Genomic DNA, 26151 nt, shown 5'->3' on the forward strand with positions numbered 1-26151 from the left:
CGGTTTTGCAGCAGTCGTTTGGGATCCATTTGAAGATCTTCCAGAGAAGTCGGAGTGTGTGGAAACAGGAGGATGAGACAGAGTTGACTTGGCATATCATGGCGAGCGATAAATCCAGGATGAAGCTGATGTTGCATGCGTGGTTTGTTGGGGTGGGGCCAAGAGTAGCAGGCCACCAGGAGTCATCCCAGGCTGATGTGGAGGGTCCCAGGATGAGGATCTCAGTCTTGTCAGAGTTGAGCTTGAGGTAGCTCTCCTTCATCCAGGAGGAGGTGGCTTCCACACCATTGTGGAAATTCTTCTTGGAAGTTGTAGGGTTTTTGGTCAGTGAGATGATAAGCTGGGTGCGAACGGGGCCATGTAAATGCTGAAGCGTGTGGGGCTCAGGGAGGAGCCCTGAGGTACTCTGCAGCTGATCTCCATAGGTTCTGACAGGTATGGAGGGAGTCTGACTGTTCTGCCGGTCAGGAAGCAGCGTATCCACTGTAGGGCTTTTCCTCAGATGGTAGCTGCGTGAAATCTAGAGCAGAGGGTGTGATGGGAGACCATGTCAAAGGCGGCCGATAGGTCCAGTAGGATGAGGGCTGCTGTTTGGCTGCTGTCAAGGAGTGAGCAGATGCCATCTGTGGCGGCGAGAAGGGTGGTCTCCATAATGTGGTAGCTCCAGAAACCTGATTGGGAGATGTCCGGGTTGCTGTTTTCCTCAATGGGTTTGTGGAGCAGTGCGTTAATGTCCTTTTCGATGACCTTGGCTGGGAAAGGCAGCAGAGAGATGGGGCGATAGTTCTCAAAGTCCAGGGGACTTGCAGTGCAGGATCTGTGAAGGTTCAGAGAATCTGAGCTGCAGGGTAGTTGGTGGGCTCGGAGGCTCTTGGGGTCCGAAGATATCAGATGTCCTTGATTTTTCGATGGAAGAAGGTGGCTAGTCTGTGGCAAAGGTCCTGAGATGGAAGGATTTTTGCTGCTTCCGATTGGGGTTTGGTGAACTCTTTAACCACGGCGAAGAGCTCTTCAATGTTGTGTGCGGTGGCGCTGATATGGTCCTGCAGGGCGGCTTTCCTGGTGGATATGAGAGATGGTGGTGGGATTTGATGGTCGATTTGGGGACTGCGAAGTCTTCCAGGGACTTGCTGTTTCTCCATCTTTTTTCTAGCTGTCTGCAGGTGCACCTGGAGTCCTGGAGTGCGGGAGAGAACTAGCTAGCCTTCTTGAGGTTGTGTTCAGCTGAGGTCGTTCGGAGCACTGGTAGGGTTTTGGCACATTAAGAGATCCACTGGTAGAAGTTCTGTGCTGAGACGCTTGCATCTGCGGCGGGGGGAAAAGGTGACTTGCTGAGGGTGTTGGTGAGCTGTTCCTCAGTGATCTGGTTCCATTTCCTATGTGGGAAGCAGAGGGTACGGAGTTGGACGGATGGTGTGATGATGGAGAAATGAATGCAGCGGTTGTCGATCCAGTGTAGCATGGAGGTGTTGTTGACTGTGATGTTGCTAGCGGAGAAAACTGGGTCGAGTGTGGGTCCAGCAATGTGTGTTGATGAGGTGACCGGTTGCTTGAGGCCTAATGTGGTGAGTTTCTCGAGTAGGGACGCTGTGTTGAGGTTGTTGCAGTTGTCGATGTGGTCGTGAAGGTCGCCGTGGAGAAAGTAGTTTGTGGAGGCGAGTGCGTGGGGAGATATGATGTCGATGCAGTCACTGAAGGCTGGGTGGGGGCCGGGTGGCCTGTAGATAAGGGTGTCGCAGTAGGTGGACTTAGGGGTCTGAAAATGAAGGTGCTTCATGAAGGGGGGTGGGGGGGGCGGGGTTCTTCTGCCTTGGTTGCGAGGCAGAGGGTGGATTTGTGTATGATGGTCAGGCCACTGAGGATGATGATGTCTGGTGCTGACACTGGGTTTGTCCCTGTTTCGATGAGAAAGGTGATGTCCAGGCGGGTGGAGTCTAGCAGGTCCCAGAGTTCTACGGGGTGTTTGTGGAGGGAGCGTGTGTTGAGGAGGATGCAGTTGAGCACTCAGGGTGGGTGTTCGATGGTCCAACGGTGGGAGGGTCCAGCATATAGTGTAACGTGAGGTGGCAGTAGAAGCAGGAGAAACGTCCATGGTCTGGGTGGGTAACACCTATTTCCAAAGGAGAGGGTGTTGCCTCCCTCTCCCACAGGAAATCCTTTGTTCTGCCTTCCTCTGCTTGAGCTTGTCAAGCAGCAGGAGGGCAGAAACCTGTCAGGGTGGGCTGCCCGCAAAACCCTGGAAGGCTGGTAGGAGCAATACTGGGGGGTCCTCTAAGGAGCCCCCAGAGTGCATGGAATCATGCCACCAATACAGGCATTAGTATTGGGGTATGATTCTAACATGTTTGATACCAAACATGCCTAGGTTCGGAGTTACCAGTATGTAGCTGGAACACGGTGACCTGTGTCCAGTACATGGGTAAAATGGCTTCCCCGCACTTACGAAGTCAAGTACATTGGAACTGGAGTTCGTAGGGACACCTCGGCTCAGGCAGGGGAGCCCTCATACACAGGAACCTGCACCCTGCCCTCTGACCTCTAGGCTAGGAGGGCCTGCCACAGGGGTGACCTACAGTGACCTGGTGCAGTGAAAGGGTGCCTGCAGACTCAGTTTGCATGAGCTCCCATGGGTGGCATAATACATGGGGAACCCCTGATGTACCAATGCCCTGGGTACCTAAGTACCATATACTAGGGACTTACAGAGGTACACCAGTATGCCAACTGTGGGGTGTAAAGGGTACCAAAGCAACCAAATTTAGAGGAGAGAGAGCACTGGGGTCCGGGTTAGCAGGATCCCAGTGAACAGTCTAAACACACTAATAGACAGCAAAACGTGGGGGTAACCATGCCAAAAAGAGTGACTTTCCTACATCTACTGGTAGTAATATTTTATGTTCGATGGCATGCGTGACTGCAGATACACATGCTATGCATTGACTGTAAAGCAGTCCATCCATAAAGCGGTGGCTAGCGTTTGGGAGTTGCAATTGCAGTGGGAGAGATGGAGCCTTGACCTTGACAGGCTTCATTGGAGGCGGAGAGGAATCAAGCACCTCTTGAAAGGTCAATTTCCTATTTAAAGGGACAGGAAGTGATGTTATAATAGGCCCTGTTGCCTCCTGAATGTGAAGTCGGTGCTGTCGAGCATCCATTACTTTCAAAATTGGCTCCACCAGTGAAGGGGTAGTCGAAGACTGCCCAGAATCCACTAAAGTCTTTTGGAAAGTTTTGGGTTCCGAAGTCTTTGTCTTGTGAGATAGTTTCAGCACCGAAACAGAGGATGAAAGTTTTTTTGTCGGTGCCGAAATGGTCAGTACTGAAGCCCTGCATGCACTCGGTTGGGATGGCGCCGAGGTAGAGCTACCAGCGCCTGAGGTCGATGCCAAATATTTTACTTTGGCTTGTTTAAGGGCCGAGCTGGAGGGCGGGGCATCTCAAGCAGTTTCTCTGCTTCCACCATGGCTGGAAGGCAGTGGCGGACCGGTGACCTTTTTGGATATAGACTTCTTCGGAGGTGAAGGGTCTGCGCTGACTGCAAAGTTTGGCTTTGGATGTCGGACTGCACATCTCAGTCGGAGTCTTTGATGGAGAAGGCCTGTTCTTACTCTGGCTCTTCCTGTGTGTGCTCGTCCCTGAAGATGTCCGAGGCCATTTCCATCCGATGAGTGCTTCTGTCTTGGAGTGTCTTCTTCGACCGAAACGGTTGGCACGTGTCACAGGTTTGCTCGTTGTGGTCGGGGGAAAGACAAATTACACACCTGGTGGTAATTGGTGAGTGGAAATTTGGAATGGAATTGAGAACAAAAGCAAAATGTAGTTCGTTCCATCAGGTCTGCATATAGTTGGATGCCAAGCCGAGGGTAAAGGCCCGCAAAGGGCACAGAGAGGGCCGTGCATGACCCGAAGGGCAGAGAGTAGACTTCAGGCTGAGAGTTTGAACTGAAGGCAGATTGTAGAAAGAAAAAAAACTGCAATCTAGACAATACAGATGCGGAAAGAGAGAGATAGAGAAGACCATTTTAGACCGTATTGATCCGAAAATTCGGAGCAAGAGGAACACACCTCTGAACCTGACAGCAGAGAGAAACAATCTAACAAAGGACTCGATGCCCATGTGCAGTATTACCGAGGAGAGTCACCACTCGATCCCGTGACTCGAAAAGCTTCTTCGAAGAAAAACAAGTTGTACCACTCCGAACCCAAAGCTAAATGGCGACCTTATGCAAAGCATGTGTATCTACAGCCACATATGCCAACGAACAATTAATTATGCTAAAGTCTAGGTAAAATTATATAAAATAAATTCCAGGTGATTATGTGAGGCAAAAGATGGAATCGAAAGTGGGCCACAGTGCTATTGCCTTTGCATCTCTTCTGCAGAGCTATCATGAGGCAGCAAGACTTGGCAGGTTATCCTATGCGGCAGACAACCCAATTTGATCAGCAAGTGCAAAACTTTGCTATCCTTTTATCTTGAATTTCAGTCTTACAATATTAGTATTCTATTGATTACTTATTTCTACTCTGAAGTCTATGGTTTATGGGCATAATATTGTTTTCTACACCTAGAAGGTAAAATCCTGGTACTTGTATGTGCATTACAAATAATAAACAATAAAATACACTTTAGCCTGAGAAGCTCTCCCTAATCCCAGTTAGGATGGCCATGAGTGGCCTCTTTGACAGCGCTATTTAATTTACAGAGTGAGGTGCACATCATGCTTCCTAGCACTAGATGACAAGTCAGCAGCTGGCACACACGCAAAACTGCTTCCCATAAAAAAATTCAAAAGGTTATGACTGGGACTGAGAAATATAAACAGTGTCTCTTTGATAAGTAAAGAATGTGATATGTCTCCAACCTGTGCTGCATGGCCAGGGTATGTGTGCCAGGCACCATGGCTGAAAGTCAGCATGCCCAGTGTGGTGTCAGCAATGGGTAGTACATGTTGCTCCATTCTGAGAGAAAGCTCTGCCAGCAGACAGTGGCAAAGTGCCTTCTAGTAAGGATGCTTGAGCTAGGTAAGCAAGAAAAGCCAGTGTCTGCCGTCAGGGTGCTGTACTGGAACGTGCGCATAGATACTTACGTTCAGCTCCTCTAGTTTGTTGATGGTGGTCTTGGCATCGAGCAGCTTGTTGGTCAGCTCTACAATTTCCCAGTCAAGTGTCTTCCGGTCCTGCTCAGCCCTCTTTATCTAGCACATAGAAGACAAACTGTCACCCTAGGGTGAAGGTGGTGCTTTGTCCTACATAACAGTGACTTAACAGAGAGAGATAACAGTGAGGTACAAGAATCAAGCAGGTCATACACTGCGTTCCTGCATCTATCATTACAGGAGGCCTAGCGATAAAGCCACATTCACATTTGCTGTATAAGGAGCAGGAGTAAAAAGGGGTCATCTGGTTGCCAGCCAGTGGAAAGTATACCATGTGCAACATCTGCAGAGACCTCTTCACTGCTACACATGTATGAATAATACAGAATTAAGGCAAGGGTACAGTCAATCCACTGCCTCCTAAATTCCCAATATTTTTTTTACGTGCACGCCCAGCGACATTCTATACCAGCTCAATCTGGCAACATCCAACTGGACATCTTAACTTTTGTGGGGCGATCGAGCTACCAATAAGGAATATTATATGATGAGGATTGTGGTACGGGGCTTTGGGGACTAAACCTCACAGCTCGAACAGTGACTTGCCATTTATCTGGACGCAGGCCACAAAGCACCATAATGCATGCTATCACTTTATTGGGCTTATGTCTTACGTCAATAAGATGTGTTAACTCCCACCAGGTTGTACGGATGTACATAGCATATTAATCTGTGCCACAAAAGGCAACAATTTAGACAATCATTTGCATGCACCTTACAATTTCATTCAGATACAAGGAAGGTTGTCTAAACTTAATGCAGATGTCAATAAGCTGGTTGTAATTACTGATAACGGTGCCCTGGCACATGCACTATATTCGGCACACTGGGATACTTGGCAGACATTAATCCAGTACTCAAGAAGAATGTCAGAATGTAACCAAAACACTAATCCATAATTCAAGGAATTCTTCAGGATGCAAACTCTAGCCTAGCCTCGATTAGAGGCAGAATCTAACTGTTCACCTTGGACACTGGGATGCATATCACATGTTGAACTACACAATGCATGTCCCACATTTACCTGGACAACAGCATGCACAAGGCAAGCTAATACAGACATCAGGATGCACGTTAAACCAACCCAGACGTCGAGATGCACATCTCAAGGCAACCTGGAGGTCAAAATGCACATCTCGAACCAACCCAGATGTCAGAATGCACATCTCAACCCAACCCGGACGTCAGGATGCACATCCCATACCAACCCGGATGTCAGATGCACATCTCATGCCAACCCAGACATCAGGATGCACATCTCAAGCCAACCCAGACATCAGAATGCACATCTCAAGCCAACCCAGACATCAGAATGCACATCTGAAGCCAACCCAGACATCAGGATGCACATCTGAAGCCAACCCAGACATCAGGATGTACATCTCAAGCCAACCCAGACATCAGGATGCACATCTCAAGCCAACCCGGATGTCGGGATGCACATGCAAGCTAACCAGGCCGTCAGGGTGCAAGACTTAAAACAAATGGTCATTTTGGAATTTACAACCTTAACAGACATCAAACAAAGGGGTATTCTGGAATAAAGGGCCTTACCAACACCATCAAACATAGAAACATATGATAGAATACCAGACATCACTAAACAAAGGGAATTTCTAGAATCAAAATAACAGCGAATGGTTGTGGTAGGCTGGTCTGGGACCAATGCTCGTAGGGCGGGGCAAAGAGTAATTTGTATATGGCTGAACCCGGTTTATAATGGCACAGACGAGGTAAAGCAATGATGGTCAGGAATGTGGCCAAGAGAAAGTAGCAGTGGCTGAGAATAAATCATTTATGCCATCTATTATTTTCTGTGCTGCCTTATTCTTCAAGGCATAGATAAACTATATTGTAATATATGTTTCTGCTGTACACACTCACTAAAGTAAAAGCAAGGGTCAGCCAGCAGCATTAAAAACAGTAATTAGAAAGTAGTGGACAGAGATGTGCACTTAGCTGAGAATATAGCAAGCCTAGCACAGTGGTTCCCAACCTATGGTCCGGGGACCCCTGGGGGTCCGTAAAGCCTCCTCATGGGGTCCATGACTGCTGAGAAAAATAATATTAACAGATTAGGTCCCCAGCTTTCAGTGATGAGTCAGTGGGGGTCCCCGGATTCAAATATTGATTCAGGTTCCAGTATTGATAAAGTGGGGGTCCACAGAAGTCAAAAGGGTGGGAACCACTGGCCTAGCAGACTACTTTAAGGAATGAACCTAGACATATTGCACCATCTATCAGCAGGCAAAAATACAAATGAACCTGTTCCACAAAGGACCCCATGGTCAGAGACTAACCTGAACATTATGTTATAAGGCACAATTTAACCTCAGGAGTTTCACCTTTTGTCAGAATGTTGACAGTGGAAGTTGGCCTCTCTCCCTCTCTCTGGCCGTTACCGTACCACCAGCCTCTTTGGAATATGGCTTGACTATATCTCCTTAGACTGAAGCTGTGTCTCACTATGTCTTTCCAACTCAAAACCCCTCCCACATTAACCCACACAGAGACAATGCCCCTCAGTGCAAGGAGAACCCCCACAGAAAACACCACCTTGTGGAAGTAAAAACACTCCCAACTGTCCACCATGAGCAAGTCACAAATTAAGTCAAAGCTTCAGGTCTGAGTCATGAAGTCTTGCTCCGCCACTGTCCTCGCAAACCTACTTGATGGGCGCGAGTACCTAAAAGATGCTCGTCGCGGCGGGAGGAAATCACAGGTTAATGGACCTCAGCCCTGGTGCCTGGGGTTGTTTGTCTCCGTTTACGGCTCTGTAAATTGAACCAAGTAGAAGCCCTGCAGAACTTGACTCTCAGTGGTAGTGGTGGCAACCAAGCCCAAGCTTCCCAGGAAGGTAGTTTGGGGGGTGCAACCAGCTCAGAACTCAACAATGACCAGCAATGCAATAATTGGTTGATAAACCCAATGCTTCTATTTTGTGAAAAGGAAGTACTGTAATACACTTAAAACAAAATACTACACACTACAAAATGCAGGAACTCTTTTACTGGTGCAGGTCCACTGCAGCCTCGTGTAAGATGTCTAGTCGTCTCTTCCCCCCAACTCCACTTTCCCTTAACACAAAAGGTAGATCTCAGGCACAGGTGCACTCAAAATGCCCCTTGTGAGTCAAAGTTGTACGTTCAGTCTCACAGTTTCTGTACCAAGTATTCTCTCACCACTAGCAAGTCCTCTCTCATGCCTGGTCAGCCCGGTTGGACCCACAACATGTGTCTCACCTCCCCCCCATCTCATGAAAGTGCAGCAGCACTGCAGCTTAGGTCTGACCGGAACATTGAAGCTGCAGGAGCTGCCACGTGGGTCCTGCTGCCTGCAGGTCTCGTCACTGAGATAGCTGCAGCACTCACAGGCCCGAGTTGTGTTGAGTGGGGTACACGGTCAGTCCTCTCCAGCACACCACCTCTCAGACACCACACTCTTCGATGCATGGCAGCTTAGTCTGCTAGAGGTACAGTGGTTATTCTCCTGTGGCACGGTCTGCTCTGGGCACGATTTAGGACAGTGTCCCGGCTTTGGCCACACCTCGTGTTCACAGCAGTATTATCGTCTGCTTTGGGAACACTCTAGGACAGTGCTGTAACTTTGGTCACTACAGGTAGGAGAAGCAATGCCCCAATCTCTCTGGGGAGATAGATCAATGCTCCGGGGTCAACTGCTTTGCTCATCCTGGCAGTCCCCATTTCCTGCAAGGTTAGCACACTCATTCCCCTTCTCTTCTGGCAAGTCAGACCCAGGCGCTTCATGGCAGGGACAGATTTTGCCCCCCCCAATTCTAGGATGTGGGCTGTCCTGCAGACACCAGGTCTGGTTGCACAGCAGTTCTCTAGATACTGTGTGGAGCATCCCTTTTCTTGGTCTAAGTGAGCTTGGAACTGGAACAACAAGTGAGTCAACAACTCCTTCTATACTGCTACAGCAGGAAACTGATGTGTATTCTTGGTCTGCCCCTTTCAGACCAGGTTTGGGTCAGTTCTCTTTTCACGTGCCCTTTCCAGAACATGATAATGACTTGAGAAACCAGGTGTTACTTTGGAATGGGTTCCCAGACCTTTCCTCCGACTTATTAGCCTTTAAAGAAGATAAGGAATGGCCATGAGCCAGGGGAGCATCTCTGCCCTTGGTACAAAAGATTAAAAAAACAGAAAATCTGCAAAGGTGTGACAAAGGTGATCTCCAGACACTTACAAAAAGAAGAGTTTGCAGTAAGATCAAACTCCAAAGTGCCCAAGCACTGGCTCCCACGCATGCTTCCGAGTCAGAGGTAGGCGAGCCGGAGCTGCACCGTTTCAGCAACTGGGAACCTAGGAGGCCAGTTCTTTCATTTAAACACTACAATAGAGATCGCTTGAAGTGAACATTTGCTCACGTCGCTTAGTGGCAAATTAGCAAGAAAACATTACACTACTCACAGGGCCCCACTTCCTTTAATTGATAAATGACAGACTCACATGCTCCAGTCACAGTGTGAGTTGGCACCATATAGTTGCATGCAGCAGGATGAAGTCATTCAACATGCTTTGTGACGGACCAGCCTTAACACTGCGCTGCCGGCTGCTTCATGCACTGCTGGACGAGCAAATGGAGGCGCCGGCGAACACAGCAATGCAGGCAAATAAGGCGCAACCTGCAGAACCTTCGCAAAATCTATTTGATTAAGTTGAAGTGTTTCTGGTGTAGTTTATACCAAGAAATGTCCAACAATATTCTGCGAGGTCTAAGTGCTATTCAGATTGGCAGGGGGGGGGAATCTCCTTAAAGGACAGGCAGCTAGCAGGGCATCTCATTAGCTACCAAGCAACAAACTATTATTAAAGGATACGTAAAAAAGCAGAGCGATATCTAGTAGGCGGAGTTTAGCAGTAGTCGGATACAGTCTGCAAGCAATAAGCGTTAGGAAGATCAGGTATACGCCTTTTGCTTTTTTAGGCCTCAATATCATGGTATTTGCTCAAAAAACAGGGAGCGAGGCCTCACCACAAATAACCAAGGAAGCAATCTGAGTATTGTAATACAGCAGAAACAGATTATTCGAGAACAAGCATGCACCGCTGAACATCTAGGCTGCCTCAGCGGGGTGGGAAACCGCACAGTATCTGTGGCAGGATAAGAAATACAACAGCTCAATGTGATGGATGCCAAGGAAGCCAAAGGATAAAAACTAGGGAAAGTTCATCAAGGAAAAAGGACAGAAAATGAAAATAAAGAAACGCAACTGCATGGATCCAGCTTTGGCTAAGTGAGGCCTGAGAGAAGGGCCACAGGCAGCATGAGAAGGAAAGAAGGGTGGGGGGAGAAAAGGAGAAGAGAAGAGAGAAACAAATGAGTCCTACAAAAAGCAACAAATTGCATACAATTAGTTGGTATATTTAAAAAAGCCGACTGTCGTACGAGCAAGTTGAGTTAAAGTGTACTCATGCTTTATAACCCCCCGCTCGGTATACCCTGCAGTGCATCTGCTCCAATAAGGACAGCCTGTGGAAGCAGCAGGTACAGGATCCCACCTGCATGCTCCTTCAGCAGACACGTGTGAGATTTCACACTGAGGACCTTCAAACAGAAAGTACAGAACATGCTACTTACTGTAATACCGTAGATTTTTCAGACCTTCACCGTACTCACATCTCCAATTTCTAGGAGCTTTGGAGCCAGGGCTGAAGGCATATTTTGTCAATGAGGCCCTTTTGAAAATCCAACCCCATGCTGCATACTGGGGCCTAACAGGAGACAATACATCATACTCTGCCATGTCTCAGCATGCCTGGTGTGTACAACCACAAATAGTCTTTCTGATCCCTTCGATATACATTTCACCACTGCTCTCCAGTCATGTTTGTGTTTTCTGAACACAAACACTAACACATGCCGGCCACTAGATCAGAAGTTACATGGTCAGAAATTATCTCCTCCATGGAGGCAACCCTGGCCAACATCTACATCAGAGGTTAAGCTTTCTATATCCCCTGCTGCTAGCAGGCTCCTAGCCTCAGCAGGATCAACATGTTTGCTGTGCTGTTAAGGACTTCCAGGAGACCAATAAGGTTGAAATAAGGTTGATCTCTACTAGTTTATAGGGCACCTGTCAGTTAACCATATTATTTTCCTAACTCTATCCTTGACAGAAATTACCCATAACCCAACGTTAACACCCACTCTGATATTCAGCTTGACATCTAAATAAACCCATCACTGACCTAATCGTTACCCGGATGTTATCTTCTCCACACTTCCTGTAGGAAGCTGGCTATCTGTGTAGTGTACCAACGTGGGGGTAGACTATGCAGACAGTCCAGTCGATCCCTATTGGCTTACAGGGCTTAAGTTAATAATCCCAAATCCTCTTTTTGTGGTAGTGTGGGCGAGCAGTTTTAGGCTTATCTGAAAGTAGTGTTAAGCATTTGTTGAGCACAGAGAGTCAATAAATGAGACACTCAAGAAGAAACTCAAGACAAATTTAGAAAAATAAAATGTATTTCTGTATTAATTTAGACACCAAGATCAGGTAAGTACTGTTCAAGTTAGACATTTTTAAAGGTACAGTAAATACAGATGTCAGATTTGAGGCATAAGCCTCGAAAGCTGTGATCTTATTCCTATGGGGAAAACATACACTGCATAGGGTCGCTTGCAAATAACTAACAGGACTATTCTTCTGGACTTAAGGTAAGTAGGTGCCAACGTTCAAGAAAGCACCAACAGTTCGGGTTTACCTGCCCTGGTGTGTCTGGGTTCAAAGGGGCTTCCAGCAGTTGTAGCCTTGAACGCTACACACTGAAGTAAATGGGAAAAGTACCTGTAAGAAAACGCCTGCACGCGGGGTCTTGGAGACCAGTACGACAGAACCCAAAGGGAGGCACGCTCTTGAGGGTCTGAGGACCACAGAGACAATGTCTGTTTCAATGGAGTCAGGTGCATAGGTGTTTTGTCCGGTGGGTCAGTGAGGCTGAGGCTCTCGCGGTTCTTGAGGTACCGCAAAAATGGGAAAGAAACACAGCAAAATGACTTCTGGCAAAGAGCTGTCCTCTCGATGTCCCACGTTGTGCAGGTACATTTTGGCAGCAGTGGTCTTCCAGCTTAACACAAACAAGCCTTGGTGCTTGCAAATGGTGGTGGCACCCCGAGTACTGGTGCAGGGAGGTTCCAGGCAGGCTCAGCGTCTTAAAGACTGGATGGGTTGACAGGGCTGCAGTCCTGGACACTCGGGAGCCTCTTCCTGGCGAGTTGCTTTCTCAGTAGGCCCGATGGCCAGCAAAACGGGGAACCAGGCAGTTGCGGTTGGTGCCTGCTGGTGTAGGGAAGTGGCTCCTTCTCTACAAGGGAGATGGTGGCTGGTTGGCGAAGTGCTGGCAGGCATCCGAGGCTTTTGGAGGATGCACAGCTGAAGGACGAGTCCGGTCCCTGCAATTGTTTGGACAAGAGCAGGTAGGCAGGGTTTGGCGTCAAAGTCCACAGTTCTTGTGTTGGTGAAGTCTTCTTTGGCCTTCTTCTTGTAGTCAGAAAAATCTAAGTTCCTGATGTCAGAGGGCCACCTAAAGACTGAATTTAGGAGCCTTGAGGGGAGTGTAGAGTAGGAGCCAATGGGCTACTTACACCTTGGGTGACTACACCCCTGTATGACCACCTCCTGTAGGGAGAGGGCATAATCCTGTCCCAGAGTTCCTAATTCCACCAAAAACAAGATGGTGGAACCCTTCTTTCGTGGAGCATATCTGGCAGCTCACTGTAGGAGTGTGTCTAGCCTGGTGGTGCAATACTCCTACTGCATAGCTACTTTCCTCACCTATCCCGGTGCCAAAGGGGCCTCAGGACAGGGAGTGACATTGCCCAGTTCTGGGGAAAGCCAGGGATGCATATCAAAGGGCGATAAGAGGCTTTAAAGCCTCCAGCCCAAATATGCTGATTTGCTAGCTGTCTTGCTGGAGGAGGTGTTAATACCTTCCTCTCGTCTCAGAGAGTGGGCTTTCACCTCCAAGGGGTTGGAAACCGGTCGATGGTAGCGGGCTGGTCGATACCGGTCAGCCAGCACCCTAGAAGACTCGTAGGTTTCAGTGGGTGCATGCCATAATAAATCCAATACTGGCATCAGTATGGATTTCAAGGGGTGCATGTCATAATAAATCCAATACTGCCATCAGTAGGGGGTTGATTAAGATGAGGTGTTTGATACCAAACACCATAGGTTTCAGTGCTGGGAAGCTCGTAATAACCAGTGCCCTGTATATACCTTAAGATGGCCTCCCTGTTCACTTGTACTATCTAGTAATCGAAAAAGACATCACAGGGGCATACCTGCTCATGCAGATATGCCCTTGCATAAAATATAACGCACCCTGCCTTACGGCTCTAAGGCTTGTTGTAGGGGTGACTGAAATATATTATATCCAGCGACTCTGGCATGGCAGTGTACCATGTTGTGTTTTCACACATGATTTGCACCATGTCACGCAGCCTCAATGGCAGTCTGAATGCAATTTGTAAATGGGTGGTCCCTTAGGGTGGCATTATACATGCTGCAGCCCTAAGGGACCCTCTTTGGTACCCATGCCACAGGTACCGGGGGTGCCATTTACTTGGGACTTACACGGGTGCTAAAGTGTGTGCCAATTTTAACACAACTAGACCATTTAACTTGTTTCTAGCGAAAGAGCATTTGCACTGGGGCCTGGTTAGCTGCGACCCAGTAAGCATCAGTCGAAACACATCAGTACCAGTGGCAAAACGTGGAGGTGACCATGAAAGAAAGGGGCACTTTCCTACACTTACCCTTATGCTAATATTAACCAGAACCAAACTCTTGTCTTGAACGTTGCTACTGATTACCAACCCTACCCCTACATTTATACATTTTTACACAAACCTGACCCAAATAACATTTGCCCTAACCCTGACCCCACCTTACGCCTGTATCGTTTTGACCCTCAGCCTACGCCCTCCTTAAATTGCAACATTTATCCAAACTCAAGTTCTGAACTAAACCTGGCTCGACCTGTATCTCAATTCTACCCCTTTCATGATCGTAATGCTCATGAAAATGATTTCTTCCTATGTTTGCAATGAAAATGTTTTTAACTAGAATGGTTTTATTGCAAAACTTAAAGATGAAATGAGAAGATACTCCTGCAACATGTCACCTGGTAGAGCCAAATTGTGGGCTACTCGGTAATGTCCAGCACCCAGGCTCAGGTTGAGTAGTAGCCAGCTTGCTGGTCTCGCCTGTCAGCCTTGAAGACTCAAACTCCTACATGGGTGTGCAAACAAGGAACAGTTCTGCAAGCTAGTGTCGAAGAACTTGTATTTGGGTGGTCATTTTTACATCTGAGCTCCCATGGAATATGTGAGGTCTAGTTCTTGGATCTCCGTTTCAAACCTTGCTGGAATGTCCTCTCTTTTATGCATTTAGGGTTCTTGGCACAATATCCCGGCAGAAACTGGGCTTTGCCACACCTGGCAAGACGTCACTGTCATTGTGTGCCACTAGAGAGAGGTGGAGCAGATAAAAGATCCAGCCAAACCAAGCAGGCTTCCTGGAGTGATTTCTGCCACTGGTCTGTGGTCCCCTCTTGTCTGGATTACTTCCCAATGCCAATAAACCATGTGGAGGTCAGAAGTGTAACAGATTTTTTTTTTTTTTTACTCGCGATGGCCCCAGTCATAACTTGTTCCCAATCACCTACAAAAATTAAACTCAGCGTTTGCAGGTGAGCAGCAAACGTCTCCTATAAAAATTATTTAAGGAGGTAGGCCCACTGTTTCTGAAACACCAAGTCTAGACCCCAAATGCATTAACAGGACATGTAGCTGTGGGTGATTACTTCTCTCAGTCATTCTAACTTCATCATGCAAGTCACAATTTACTAAGGCTCGTACACTATTATTAGGTACCCCTCAAGTCTACCTAAAGGCCATAAAACTAACAAGTACAAGCCATCAACAGAGCTGTCTTTCAAGTAGAGACAATGGGTGATGGTGGTTTTATTATACTTCGTACAACTTTGAGGGGAACCGAAGGGCAGTATCAGACAAGTAGCATGCTACACAGAGAAGGAGTGAAGGGCTGGAAGGGTATTGTATATGTTTTATGAACCTACAACAAAATGCTTCCGGCTACACACTGAAGGTCTGATGCAACCTGAATGGCGATACTTAGGATGATATCTACAACAGAATCACAGGATAGTTCTATGTTAGTTCACTACATACTCGAGTGCGTACCAGGAGGAAGATCAGACCACTTTGGTATTCAGGGCACACAACATAACTGTATTGCACTGGAGTTGGGTGAGCCCCATGCACATCTCTGAAATGAAATGGGCATTAGGCTACGTAAGTTTCTGATTGTAGGCTTTGCGATGTCTCAGAACTAAGTGCTGGGTTAGACCTCAACAACACCTCAGAAGGACCTGCCATTGTGGCACCACTATGGGAGTTAATGGAGGGACTTTGGGGCATTTACTCGGTCTCCCAGAAAGGACAGGTCAGCAGGACCAGGCAGCATGCCAAAAAAGACATATGCTCACATGGAGAGGTCTGGAGCAGTCATACAAGAGTCCTCAGGCGATGGCAACAGCCACTGAATACCAATGTTCAGACTATGATCATAGCTCACCTTGGCCACTGAACGCAGACAGTGCACTATTTTGTAAGAGCCCTCTGGAAGGCCTTTAGAGGCTAGCAGATCCTACAATCATTAGTTCTGAATTGCATCTAAAATGAGCTTCAGACCATTACATCAAACCTTTAGTAGTTACATATGGGTTTTACAACAAAAGGTCGGGCTTCATCCTAATACATTTTTTCAGTCCCGTTCGGAAAGGATACAAATTTAAATCTGGTAACAGCAAGAGCTGCAAGAGATAGTCTAAACATACAATTTCAGTCTGAGAAGTGGGTTTGCCTGAATCAGGATCACTCTGTCACTGACACTTTTGGCGCCTAGACTGGGCACCATATTTTAGCTCTTAGGCCCATAGTCTGTGCCTTTAAGACGCAACCACATTTTATGCACTTCTATTTGTTTTATTACATTTTAGCACAGCTCGCTTTTAGATTCTTGTTTTTTATTTTATCGGCTGCTTTTCTCAAAAAACATGCTTATTCGTACTTCACATTTATCTGTTCCTTGTACACAGTTTCTCTCTGTGCCCTGCTCAGGGCTGTACACTATTGTTTACCGGGTGTTGTTGATCCAAGAGTTACAGAGCCAACCTTCTAACCATAGACAAACCATCACGCCAGGCCTGTTCTCAGAACACGTTTTGTTATATAAACACCACACAAGCTGAAGAAGGGTAGAGGGAACATTCCAGCCAGTCATCTCATGCTGTGCACTACTTTGTCAACAGCTTTGCTAATCCTGGCCTTTCCAGCGGACCAGGAGAACTGCCAGGAGAACTGCCAGCAGAACAACAGCAGACCAACATCAGACCCTTTCCTTTGTCTCAAGTATGGGGTCGGGGCTCCTTCCATAAGACTGGGTCAGGCAGAAGGGCTAACACTGCTATGCTCTAATGTTGGATGCTAGAGTGTAGGTAGGAATTCTTAGGTTCATGATTATTTCAGGATGTTGGGACTGTTTATATGTTTTACTCTAATGGTCACAACCATCACTGTATTAGGTTTCATCTCCCTAATAATTGCAGCTCATGCCTTTTATAATAGAATGCATTTTCTTCAAAAAATGTATTGAAATGTATCCTGCATTTCCTTGTTTGCCTTCACATGTATTAGACTTTGTGCAACTGAGAGAAAGGGGTATGATCTCTTCGACCACAACTTCCCTGAGGAGTCAATGTTTTGTTTTTAGGCTGCCACAAATCACCTTTATTTTCTAGGTTCAGGAGAGGTGCTGCTAGCTAGTCATCGAGGTCAGGCCGACAGCTTCCAGACGGCATGGGACTGACTCAGTCACCTACACCCAGTGAAACTGCCACCCTAAGCCCAACAGTCTTACCCCCATGGTAAGAGTCCTATAACATGGCTCCACCAACGTTGGTCAGGCACTACTTTAATGGACCTCATGAGTATCTCTATCTCTTGCATGCTAAAGGCACCCTAATGACCTTATGTTGAGACGTTCGTGGTATTAGGGAAATATCCTCCTCAGCTAAATATGTCTTAGGCTGTAGTTTATTCAAGCTTGAACCTTAAAAGGATTCCCCAAATAGGTGTTTCTATCTCTGAACTTACCATTCCAAAATATGGTGGACCCTCAATGGGTAGTAATTCCAGTAAACCTCTCACACAACATTTATTAGGTCACGGACTCACTGAAGAAGGTGGGGATGTTACGCTTGTGATAGAGGCACATGAAGCGTACAGAACAGAAATGTTCTATTCCTGGATCACGTTTTCAGAAGCAGATGGTAATACACACTTTTTTCCACAATTACACAATAGCAAAACACCTGCACAATACCTAGCTTATGCATAATGCAGGAGATAAGAAAATCTCTTAACTGGCTAGCAATGGAAGGGCCCACCGGCCAAATTCAAATGAGGCCTAAAAAAGTTTATGAGGAAATCAATCTGGTTTGAAGTGCAAATCTCAAAATTACATTTCAGAAATAGTCTGAAGGACTACCAGGTTTCCAAGAGAAACCCATGTGTGTTACTGGAGCCTAACAAGTCAGATTTACTGACCCAGACAACTAAAATTTGAAACATGCAACTCTCACAACAGGAAACCTGGATACTCCATTTGCCTCTCTATTAAGTACTAAGACCTAATGTCCTCCCAAGTCAGCAGAGAGGGTCAGTTTCCCCTACAATCATAAAAGCAAACAGTCAACTCACACTATAGACAAAGCTTAAAATGGCCAAACGTAGGCAGACCATTTTTCAACATATCACTCAATAATAGGCACAGTAATAACAATGACATGTCTGCAAGTGAGAACAAAATGACCATAAATGTACTGTTAAAGACAATAACTCTTTGGAACAAACTTATGAAAGATACTTTCTGAGGAACAGTCCAATAAAAGCGACAGTTCTCAAGACAGGGGAGTGGGAGAATTCCTTCTTTCCATCATAAGATGAAAGATGTACCACAGTCAAGGAGAAGAAGTCTGCCCTTTACAACATGGGCGATCAGGAGCTGGTGTTGGCATGCTCATGTTGGCCACGGAGTGTCAGAGCCTTTCAGTGCCCAATTCATCTAACCAGTTTCTAGGAATTGTGGTCTCTTAAAAGTCCAGGAGGCATGCTGAAAAACACTCAAGGCGTTTTAGATGCATAATTACAGATCAACCTTAGGGGTGGAAGACCATACACAGTGTTTTCTCAGTGAAGAAAAAAACACTGCTTGACTGTAATAGTTGTTTAGAAGCAAATTTATATTCACATATAGTGCATAATGAAGCATTGTAGAGTTGACCCGCAGCCCACACACCAAGCCCCTCTTAGTCATCTGGAGCCTACATTTTTTCTGCAACTTTGAGTCCATGCCGGAGTAAAATGTAATTCATGTTGGTGAAATTTGTGTTACTGTCACAGTTTTCCAATAAGCAGAATTTTGAATTATACAATATTGTGTAACTTTTTTTACCCATTTTCTCACCTCGCATAAAAAAAAACATGGAGATTCCAACGAGGAACTACTTTGCACAGAAAATGTTTTACCAAGAGGCAGTTTCTGCTAGAATCAGTCTCTGGCTGGAATCTTGTAATTCATTTTTGTAAGGTGAGATGCACATGCTGATAAAAACACAAGTAATCTGCAATACCAGCAAAGCAGATTAGATGTTGCTATGAAAACTTAATTGTGCTAAATTTTCACTCAATTTTGTCAATTTCACAACAGAAAGTTACACGGTTTTGCACACCAGTGGTCCGGAACACCATGTCACCCAACACCAGAACAGCCTCTTTCAACATCGCCACTGACTACGAAGGGATCATGTTTATGTCAAGTTGTACATTTCCACATATTGTTCTCTAAAGCTACTACAAGTTGTCCTACAAATAAACTGACTTGCCTTTTTGTTTATACATTGTTTATTTCCCTGCGTTTCAAAGTGCTACAGTCAGAATTATTTTCACCTGTGCATATATCTGATGATCTGTTCATCTATATATTTTTTTTTTAATCATAAATCTCTGTATTGTATGCAGCCATTACGCTTGTAGGCGGATCCAGTGTAAAGCAATCTGTCACTTACCGGGTCTGGTCTGCGCTTCATAAAACTGCTAAGAAATAAGTGTGTGAGACACCATACGTGTGTATGCATATGATGTTTGCTCTGGAACCTTCTGGGTCTGCAAGTAAATGTGACAACTAGCAATGCAAAAGGATAAAGTTCTCGTTAGACTGAGGTTAGTGGTCCTTCTCACAGTCACTCTCCTGTCCGAGCATCGAGGTGCTTCGTAAAGCTGTTGGTAGTGAGCACTGCATGTGTACCTTTGGGTGCCTACATTCCCTCACTCTCACAAGGTCCCCGTCAGACCCTGTTGGGGGCCACGGGCTAGATAGGGGCTACTGGGCTTCATTCATGGCGGTGGAGGTTGTCAGTCACTGGTGTCCGTCCTACTATGGCTCTGCAAACGGGGCCAAATACACCATTTTCATGGTAGGGAGGGCCGGCAGTCACAAGCTACTCGGGGAGGCAGTGTGGAGGACAAGGGCTCAGAACGCAACTTACAGACACAACTTACTGTCTAGCCCAGTGCTTATCTTTTGAATTAAAATAAAGTACTTTAATCACACTGAATAGGGTAAGTCTGCACAGAGCAATTTGAGGGCAGGAGGTTCAGACAGGAGACTGAGGCGGTACACCTTTCAGTACCCTCCACCCTAGGACGGAGGGCCTCGCTGCCTAAAATCTCAACCCTATAAAGAGGTACAAGGCACAAACTAAGCACATGTAGTTTTCTCAAATCATCCCCTCAGCAAAGATGGCACAACTGTCCAGTCTGAGTTCACCTTGCAGTGAATACTCATTTAAAGTCTTACGTTCGTCCTGGCGGCCCTGGGTCCGATGCTCAGTTCCTTGTTCCTTCAGAGAGCCAAGCCTCACAGTAACTTCCACGAAGCTGAGGGAAGGGGATGGACACATGCGGGATTACTGATGCAGTGGCGGCAGCTTTTGAACCAACATGGACACACCTGCAGCCTCCCTTGGAACAGCACGGCAGCGGGTGCTCTCATCTTCAACAGCTACAGCCTCCCTAGCCATATGCAAATGGGGTGAGGGCTTTGGGACAATCTGGGTCTTATAGAGTTCTTCAGCAGTTACAGCTTAGTTGCTGACCAGAGCCTACACCCCAGCATTGACAGCTTTCTAACCTCAGCAGCACAAGTCTCTAAACATTGTTTGAGGTTCGCTGGAGTCTTGAAGTGGTTGTCAAACAAAAACATTCAGGGAGACCAGGAGACCCCTTCCAACACCAAGTCGCTCCTAGCTTTGCTCCCTTGAAATCTGACTACTCCCTCACCCAGAACACGCTGGACTTCTTGTCTAGGGAAGCCTCTCTTCCTGCTGGCCCTGGCACACTCGTTTCCCACCTCTGCAGGCGGGCAAGTTACTATCTGTAGGCAGATCCTAAGCTTAGCTGAAGGGCAAACTTGAGGTGACATACCTACGCATCTAGGAGGCCGGCTGCCATGCAGACACCCACTCTAGTAACACAGCAGTCCTTCAAGTACACCATTCATTGGACATGAAGTACTTGTAACTCAGCAACACCACAAAATAAAATGATGGACGGAGTGTTGAAACTTTTCAAACACTCACCCCTAGTCACAGATCTGTGTTTAATCCATTGTTATTTTGCTCGCCACGTCACCCCAGATTGGACCCAGCTATATGCAAACCAGTCTTGACCCTGCTCTCCCAAGGGAACAGTCCATCCTGAACTGCCAGGCCAGGTCCTCACTGGACCAGAAACAAGCATCCTGGGACCGGTTTCAAGGTATCAACCCTCATCAGCCAGGCTAGTTTGAATCCAGTGGTGCAGCGAGTAGGGAACCCGTGTCTGGGCATACCCCGGCCACTTAGGGAAAACATAGCAACACCACAAAATAAAATTATGGTCAGAGTGTTGAAACTTTTCAAACACTCACCCCCAGTCGTGGTGTTGCTGTACTTGGAACTCAAACAACATCGGGTGGCTCAGAGCTCGCATTTTCCTGATAAGGTATGTCGATCCACTCTCTAAGGTTGACTCGGAGTGGTTCGCTCACGAATATCATTTTCTGTTCCTCAGGCACAGCCTTTGTGCAAGGTGAGGACTCTCACTGCAGCTATCAATGATGCTGGCCCAAAGCACAGTATCTGTCCACCTAGGTGTCACCAGCCATCCTGAAGTAGTTATCACAAATATACAAAAGGGCATCTCCTGCTTAATTAGCTTCTCACCATGAACTACATAACCTGCAGTACCCCGCTTCACCCCTACCACCAATCAAACGGTAGGGGTAAGGAATAACTAATCAGCAGCTTTTTACTAACTAGGACCTCAGTGAATTGCTTCGGAGAGCCACACCTCCATCCTCCCTCTTGTCAGCGTCCTGGGTATCTACTCCGTAGCTGCAGGAATCCAGTTGGTACACTTCCATTCTCTGGGTGGGGGGCCCATCAACCCTTTCCTTTATGCCATCCTAAACTAGGGGTTATTCAAGTGGATCCCACTGTTCCCAGTACTCAGACTCACACCGAACAGAGTTGTACTAACATACATGTGCTACACACTCACCACACATACACACACATAGAATGTCACCACAAAAATGTGCGTTCCAGGTAACAACAGACCTGTACATGGAGGAGGGGTGGGCCTGTTGACTACCCCCTCTCTAAGGCAGAGGAAAAGGTCTGGTCACAATACTGATTCCCAAACATTCAGAATGCAGCAACTAGAGCTTCATGTAATTCAACTATGGTATGGACAGTAGTTCTGCACCTGCTATGGGGTCACGCTTTGTGCACCCCTCCAGGTCACAGAGTAGGGACATCATCAGGGACATTCTAGAATAGCATGACGCGAACAAAGATAAGTTTCGTAGGAAATCAGCACTCTGGGCAGCGTAAATGCCCATTTGCCACGCAGGGACATTGCCGTCTCTGCAGCCTTCCTTTTAAAAGGGAGCTTATTTGTGGGATGGTTTTAGACCAATGGCAGAAGCGACAGCCTTTCTACTAGCAGTAACGCAGTCTTGATAAGGGGACCTTATCCCATTCCCACATCATGGCTCTCTTCCACTGCAAACCCCTGTGTAGACGTCACAGCAAAAAGGAGAAACTGCTGCACAGGATAGTCAATGATTTAAGCTCGCGACTCGCCACCCCAGTGCCCACATTTTTCTGGCCGAGTGCCTGTATCTTCCGCCCCAGGGCTGACATTTTCGCGCCCCAGTTCCCGCCTTTTTGCTGCTCCCGTGGCCTGTGTTGCCCGGCCTCACTGCTTTGTCCTGCTAGGACCACTCCATGACATCTCGTTCTTCCAATTTAAGTGACCACACCTCCCTACCCCAGTGCCCTTCTCGCCACATTTCTTTATAATGAGGATGGATGAGAGTTAACATGTTTGTGATCAAACTACTGCATCAGATAAGAGTTCAGGAACAGCAGCAGACAATGATAAATGCAACATGTTTTATACTTATGTCTGTATAACCCAACCTCGTCGCCATGTGTTTTTGGTAGTTCGAGATGGTAGTACTCTGCATGTATAGCATGTTTAAGTAGGGCTTAACGCAGTTCTGCAGCTTCTCAGCTTTGCTAGTATGGTATTACTACTACCCAATGGAATGGTACTCGGATGCAATTCCCCAAAGCGCTAGGGGTATAGAAAGTGACGTCGCACACCAGGCTGGCCCTCAGGATGCCTCTATATCCTGGTGACAAACCAGGTGAACGGAAAGGAGTAAAACTACACTAAGTAAACGTGGGTAGTTGAGCGTTCACGCCTTCTAGAGCTGGGGGCTAACCAACGACAGTGCCTAGATCACCACAGGGGACGCGTGAGGTGGCAAGTGATACGGTTACCCCAATTTCCATCCAGAGCACTCTTATGCATCAAATCTGAAGGGTGGAAGACAATTGTTTTTCCAGGATACCTGCAGGCAAGCTGATAACTGCAGCAAGCCCTCGACCAACTGAGCCTTCTGCCTGGCACAGTTCCTTTCAGTTTTACATGAGAAGTGTGCCTCGAAAGCATATTTTGTTGTTTTTGCATTTCTCAGAGTGCAGCAATCACCTCCAACTCCTCTTTATGCTCATTGGCTTTCTTCATCAGCACTATTCAAAGAATAGAACAGAGTTCAAGTAACAATTCATATGCAGAAATGTAGGTGAATACTCGAGCTAGCTGGACTTCACCCAGAAAATCCACAGAACTGGCAAAGGATAAGGGACCCTCTCTTTGATTTTTCTTTACTGCCTGGTCAGAAGATGTCGAGTTCTGGGTATCTCAGTTCAACGGGAAACACCAACCTTGCACCTTACACACAAAGCACTGCAGTGAAGCCAAACTCCCTTGTACCCTCCGGCCTGAGGGTCCCACTGCTTTGTAACTTAGATTAACACTTCTGCAATTACTTAGGGCTCCAATGATCCTTAACTGACCAATAGCGCCACATCTCTACCTAGGGAACCATCCGCTGATTCAAAAGGGATGGTCTGGGCCATGCCTGCTGCTTAGAGGCATGAACTAGGCCTACTGTATTCCTGCAAACAATGTGCCACGTTACGGTGGTGCTGGGGGTTATAAAACCACCCAGGCGTGATTGTTCCCCTTTTGAGGCCAATGACATGAAGAGGCTACACAATGAACCCAGTATTTGGAAAGCCTGCTCACGAAGCTGCAGAATTCTCTTCCAAGCAGGAAGCACCTACTGTGTTGGAGAACCACTTCCTGCAGCCACTTACATTCCGTTTCTCTTTCTTCCAAAGGGGCCATATGTCCCCCTCAGAAACAGCATCACTGATTGAGATAATGGAGACGTAATCTTAACCCAGAGGAAGGCGGTAACCTTGCAAATACATGACCATGCATGGGAGTAAATCACAAAGAGAACACAAGGCTAACGGATGCACACATATTAGCTTTACAGACATAAATGCTCTGCAGCTGTTGAATGGACACAAGGATCAGGAAGGCGGGCCTAGTTACCAGCGCGTGCAGCTTCTCCTCCAGGTCTTGGTTGGCCCTCTGGGATGCCGTGTAGCTGTTCTGTAACCTGCAAAGAGAGGGTTGGGGGGGAAGGAGAAGAGGTGTTGAATATTACCCAGTGATGGAGGCAACGTGCTCATGCTCACACTTCTAGCGACATCAATTTACACTCACTCGACACGTGACACTTTGTTCAACGGTAGAGACCAGAGTCACTCATCTTGGAGCAGCACTGGCCAGAGTAACCTGAACATTAGGGCCTAATAAAGAGTTTATCAGCAATTTCCTTAACTGCCAAAGAGAATATGAATCGACTGAACTGATCCCATCAGGTGGCAACAGCGCCAGGGGTCTGTTGAACGCCATCTCTGCTCCTTTGAAGGTCTGGAGGATTCCACAGAAGCTTTTTAGGCAATTTCCTAGTGCACCAGAGGAAGGGGCCTTTGGACTGCCTCCACATCCAACACGTATGTCCCCCTTTCCACGAAAGATCGGACAAGCAGGCACTTTGCCTAGGGAGTCCTCGTCTTTGCACCTGACCCGGTTCTTGAGTAAGAGGCTTCAAGAACGTCAAAGAAAAAGACCAGTATGTGTATTGTCTCTTGTTTGGAGAACCGAGACGGAAGGATGTTGGTGTCAAAATGTAGCATTTAACCAGTACACTGGGTACTTGCCGATGCAGACTCCTGCTAAGCGCCGAAGAGTCAGTGGCCACTGAGAACTAGTTGGGTGGATGGTGGGAAAAGAATTGTGGCTTTAGAATTGAATATGGCTACGTCAGTGAATTCTCACATTATTTCGCCCACATCAGACATCAGATGTCACAAATTTTATTTTTCTCCCAATAAACAGTTTGGATTGGCCACTACCAACCCTTTGGGCACTCAGAAGGACTTTGATTCATTCCAGAACAAGCAGGGTGCAGAGCAGGTGTTGGTGGATCTCTGCCCAGGCCATTGCCTCACATTCGCTTTAAATAGGCGCAACTCAACCTCGTCTTGGAGATGGGCTGCTGCAGACTGGAAAACAGATGAAGTTCAGATACACAAGTGCGAGGACAACATCTAAAAACTGAACCCTCGTCGGATGGAAAACCCTTGGTACTTTTTATCTACTTTTATAATTTTACATTCTGTGTATTCGTTTTTACTACAATTGTTTTGATAGCTATCATAAAACTTTTGGACGTGTTCTACACTAAAACGGACTTAAAAAATAAAGCCTTAAAAATAAAAATGTTGATTTTTTTCGGTGTGCATACACGAGGGGAAAGGTTGCCAGAAGTCACAAACGCGTGACAGGTTCGGTTATGTATGTGCCTATCATGCATTTTCTCTGGGCGCCCAGAGAGAGCCGTGTGGTTTATAAATTCTCTGTGGTTAAGGTGGTACACAACTGCATTTGTAAAAGGGCCATCGGAAATTTAATCAGGTTATGATCATAGGAACTTCCTGATAAAGTAATGTTTTGGAATGAAATGTTTCTGTTATTCGCACACATGCTGGCTACTGATCAGACCCAAAATCTTCATGTGAAACTCCAAAAGTGCACTAATTGGCGTAGAAACCCCGATTCGTGCGCAGTATGGCCCTATAATATGTGATCAACATTAGTTTCCCGCTCCTTCAATTATCAGGTCCCCAGCATCAGTACTTCCAGGGCAGGGAATAATGCGGATTTTAACGTGACACCATGGTGAGTCTTTGTCACACAAAAATTGCTACCTCTTTTATTCAAACACTTTATGGGTGAAAAGATGAGCAAAGGATACAGATTTACTGTTCATCCAGTCTTGGATAATCAGAGGAACTTGAAAACCTGGAAATCTGATCTTGTGGCTTCAAATGCCAGCTGTTCAGGT

At 46.7% G+C, this 26151-nt stretch overlaps 1 protein-coding gene across 3 annotated transcripts in view; it reads right to left on the reverse strand.

Annotated features, from left to right (window-relative positions):
• Positions 1–26151, reverse strand: part of TJAP1 (tight junction associated protein 1) — a 229340-nt gene that overhangs the window by 23480 nt on the left and 179709 nt on the right. For all 3 annotated transcript variants that reach the window (XM_069236262.1, XM_069236265.1, XM_069236263.1), the window contains 2 exons: positions 24291–24357; positions 5091–5198 (listed from right to left, as the gene is read on the reverse strand). In XM_069236262.1, the coding sequence (XP_069092363.1) occupies positions 5091–5198; positions 24291–24357 (175 nt within the window). The remainder of the gene's footprint in view (positions 1–5090; positions 5199–24290; positions 24358–26151) is intronic.

The sequence above is a fragment of the Pleurodeles waltl genome, chromosome 5 (genome assembly GCF_031143425.1).
Source record: "Pleurodeles waltl isolate 20211129_DDA chromosome 5, aPleWal1.hap1.20221129, whole genome shotgun sequence".
NCBI classification, from domain to species: Eukaryota; Metazoa; Chordata; class Amphibia; order Caudata; family Salamandridae; genus Pleurodeles; species Pleurodeles waltl.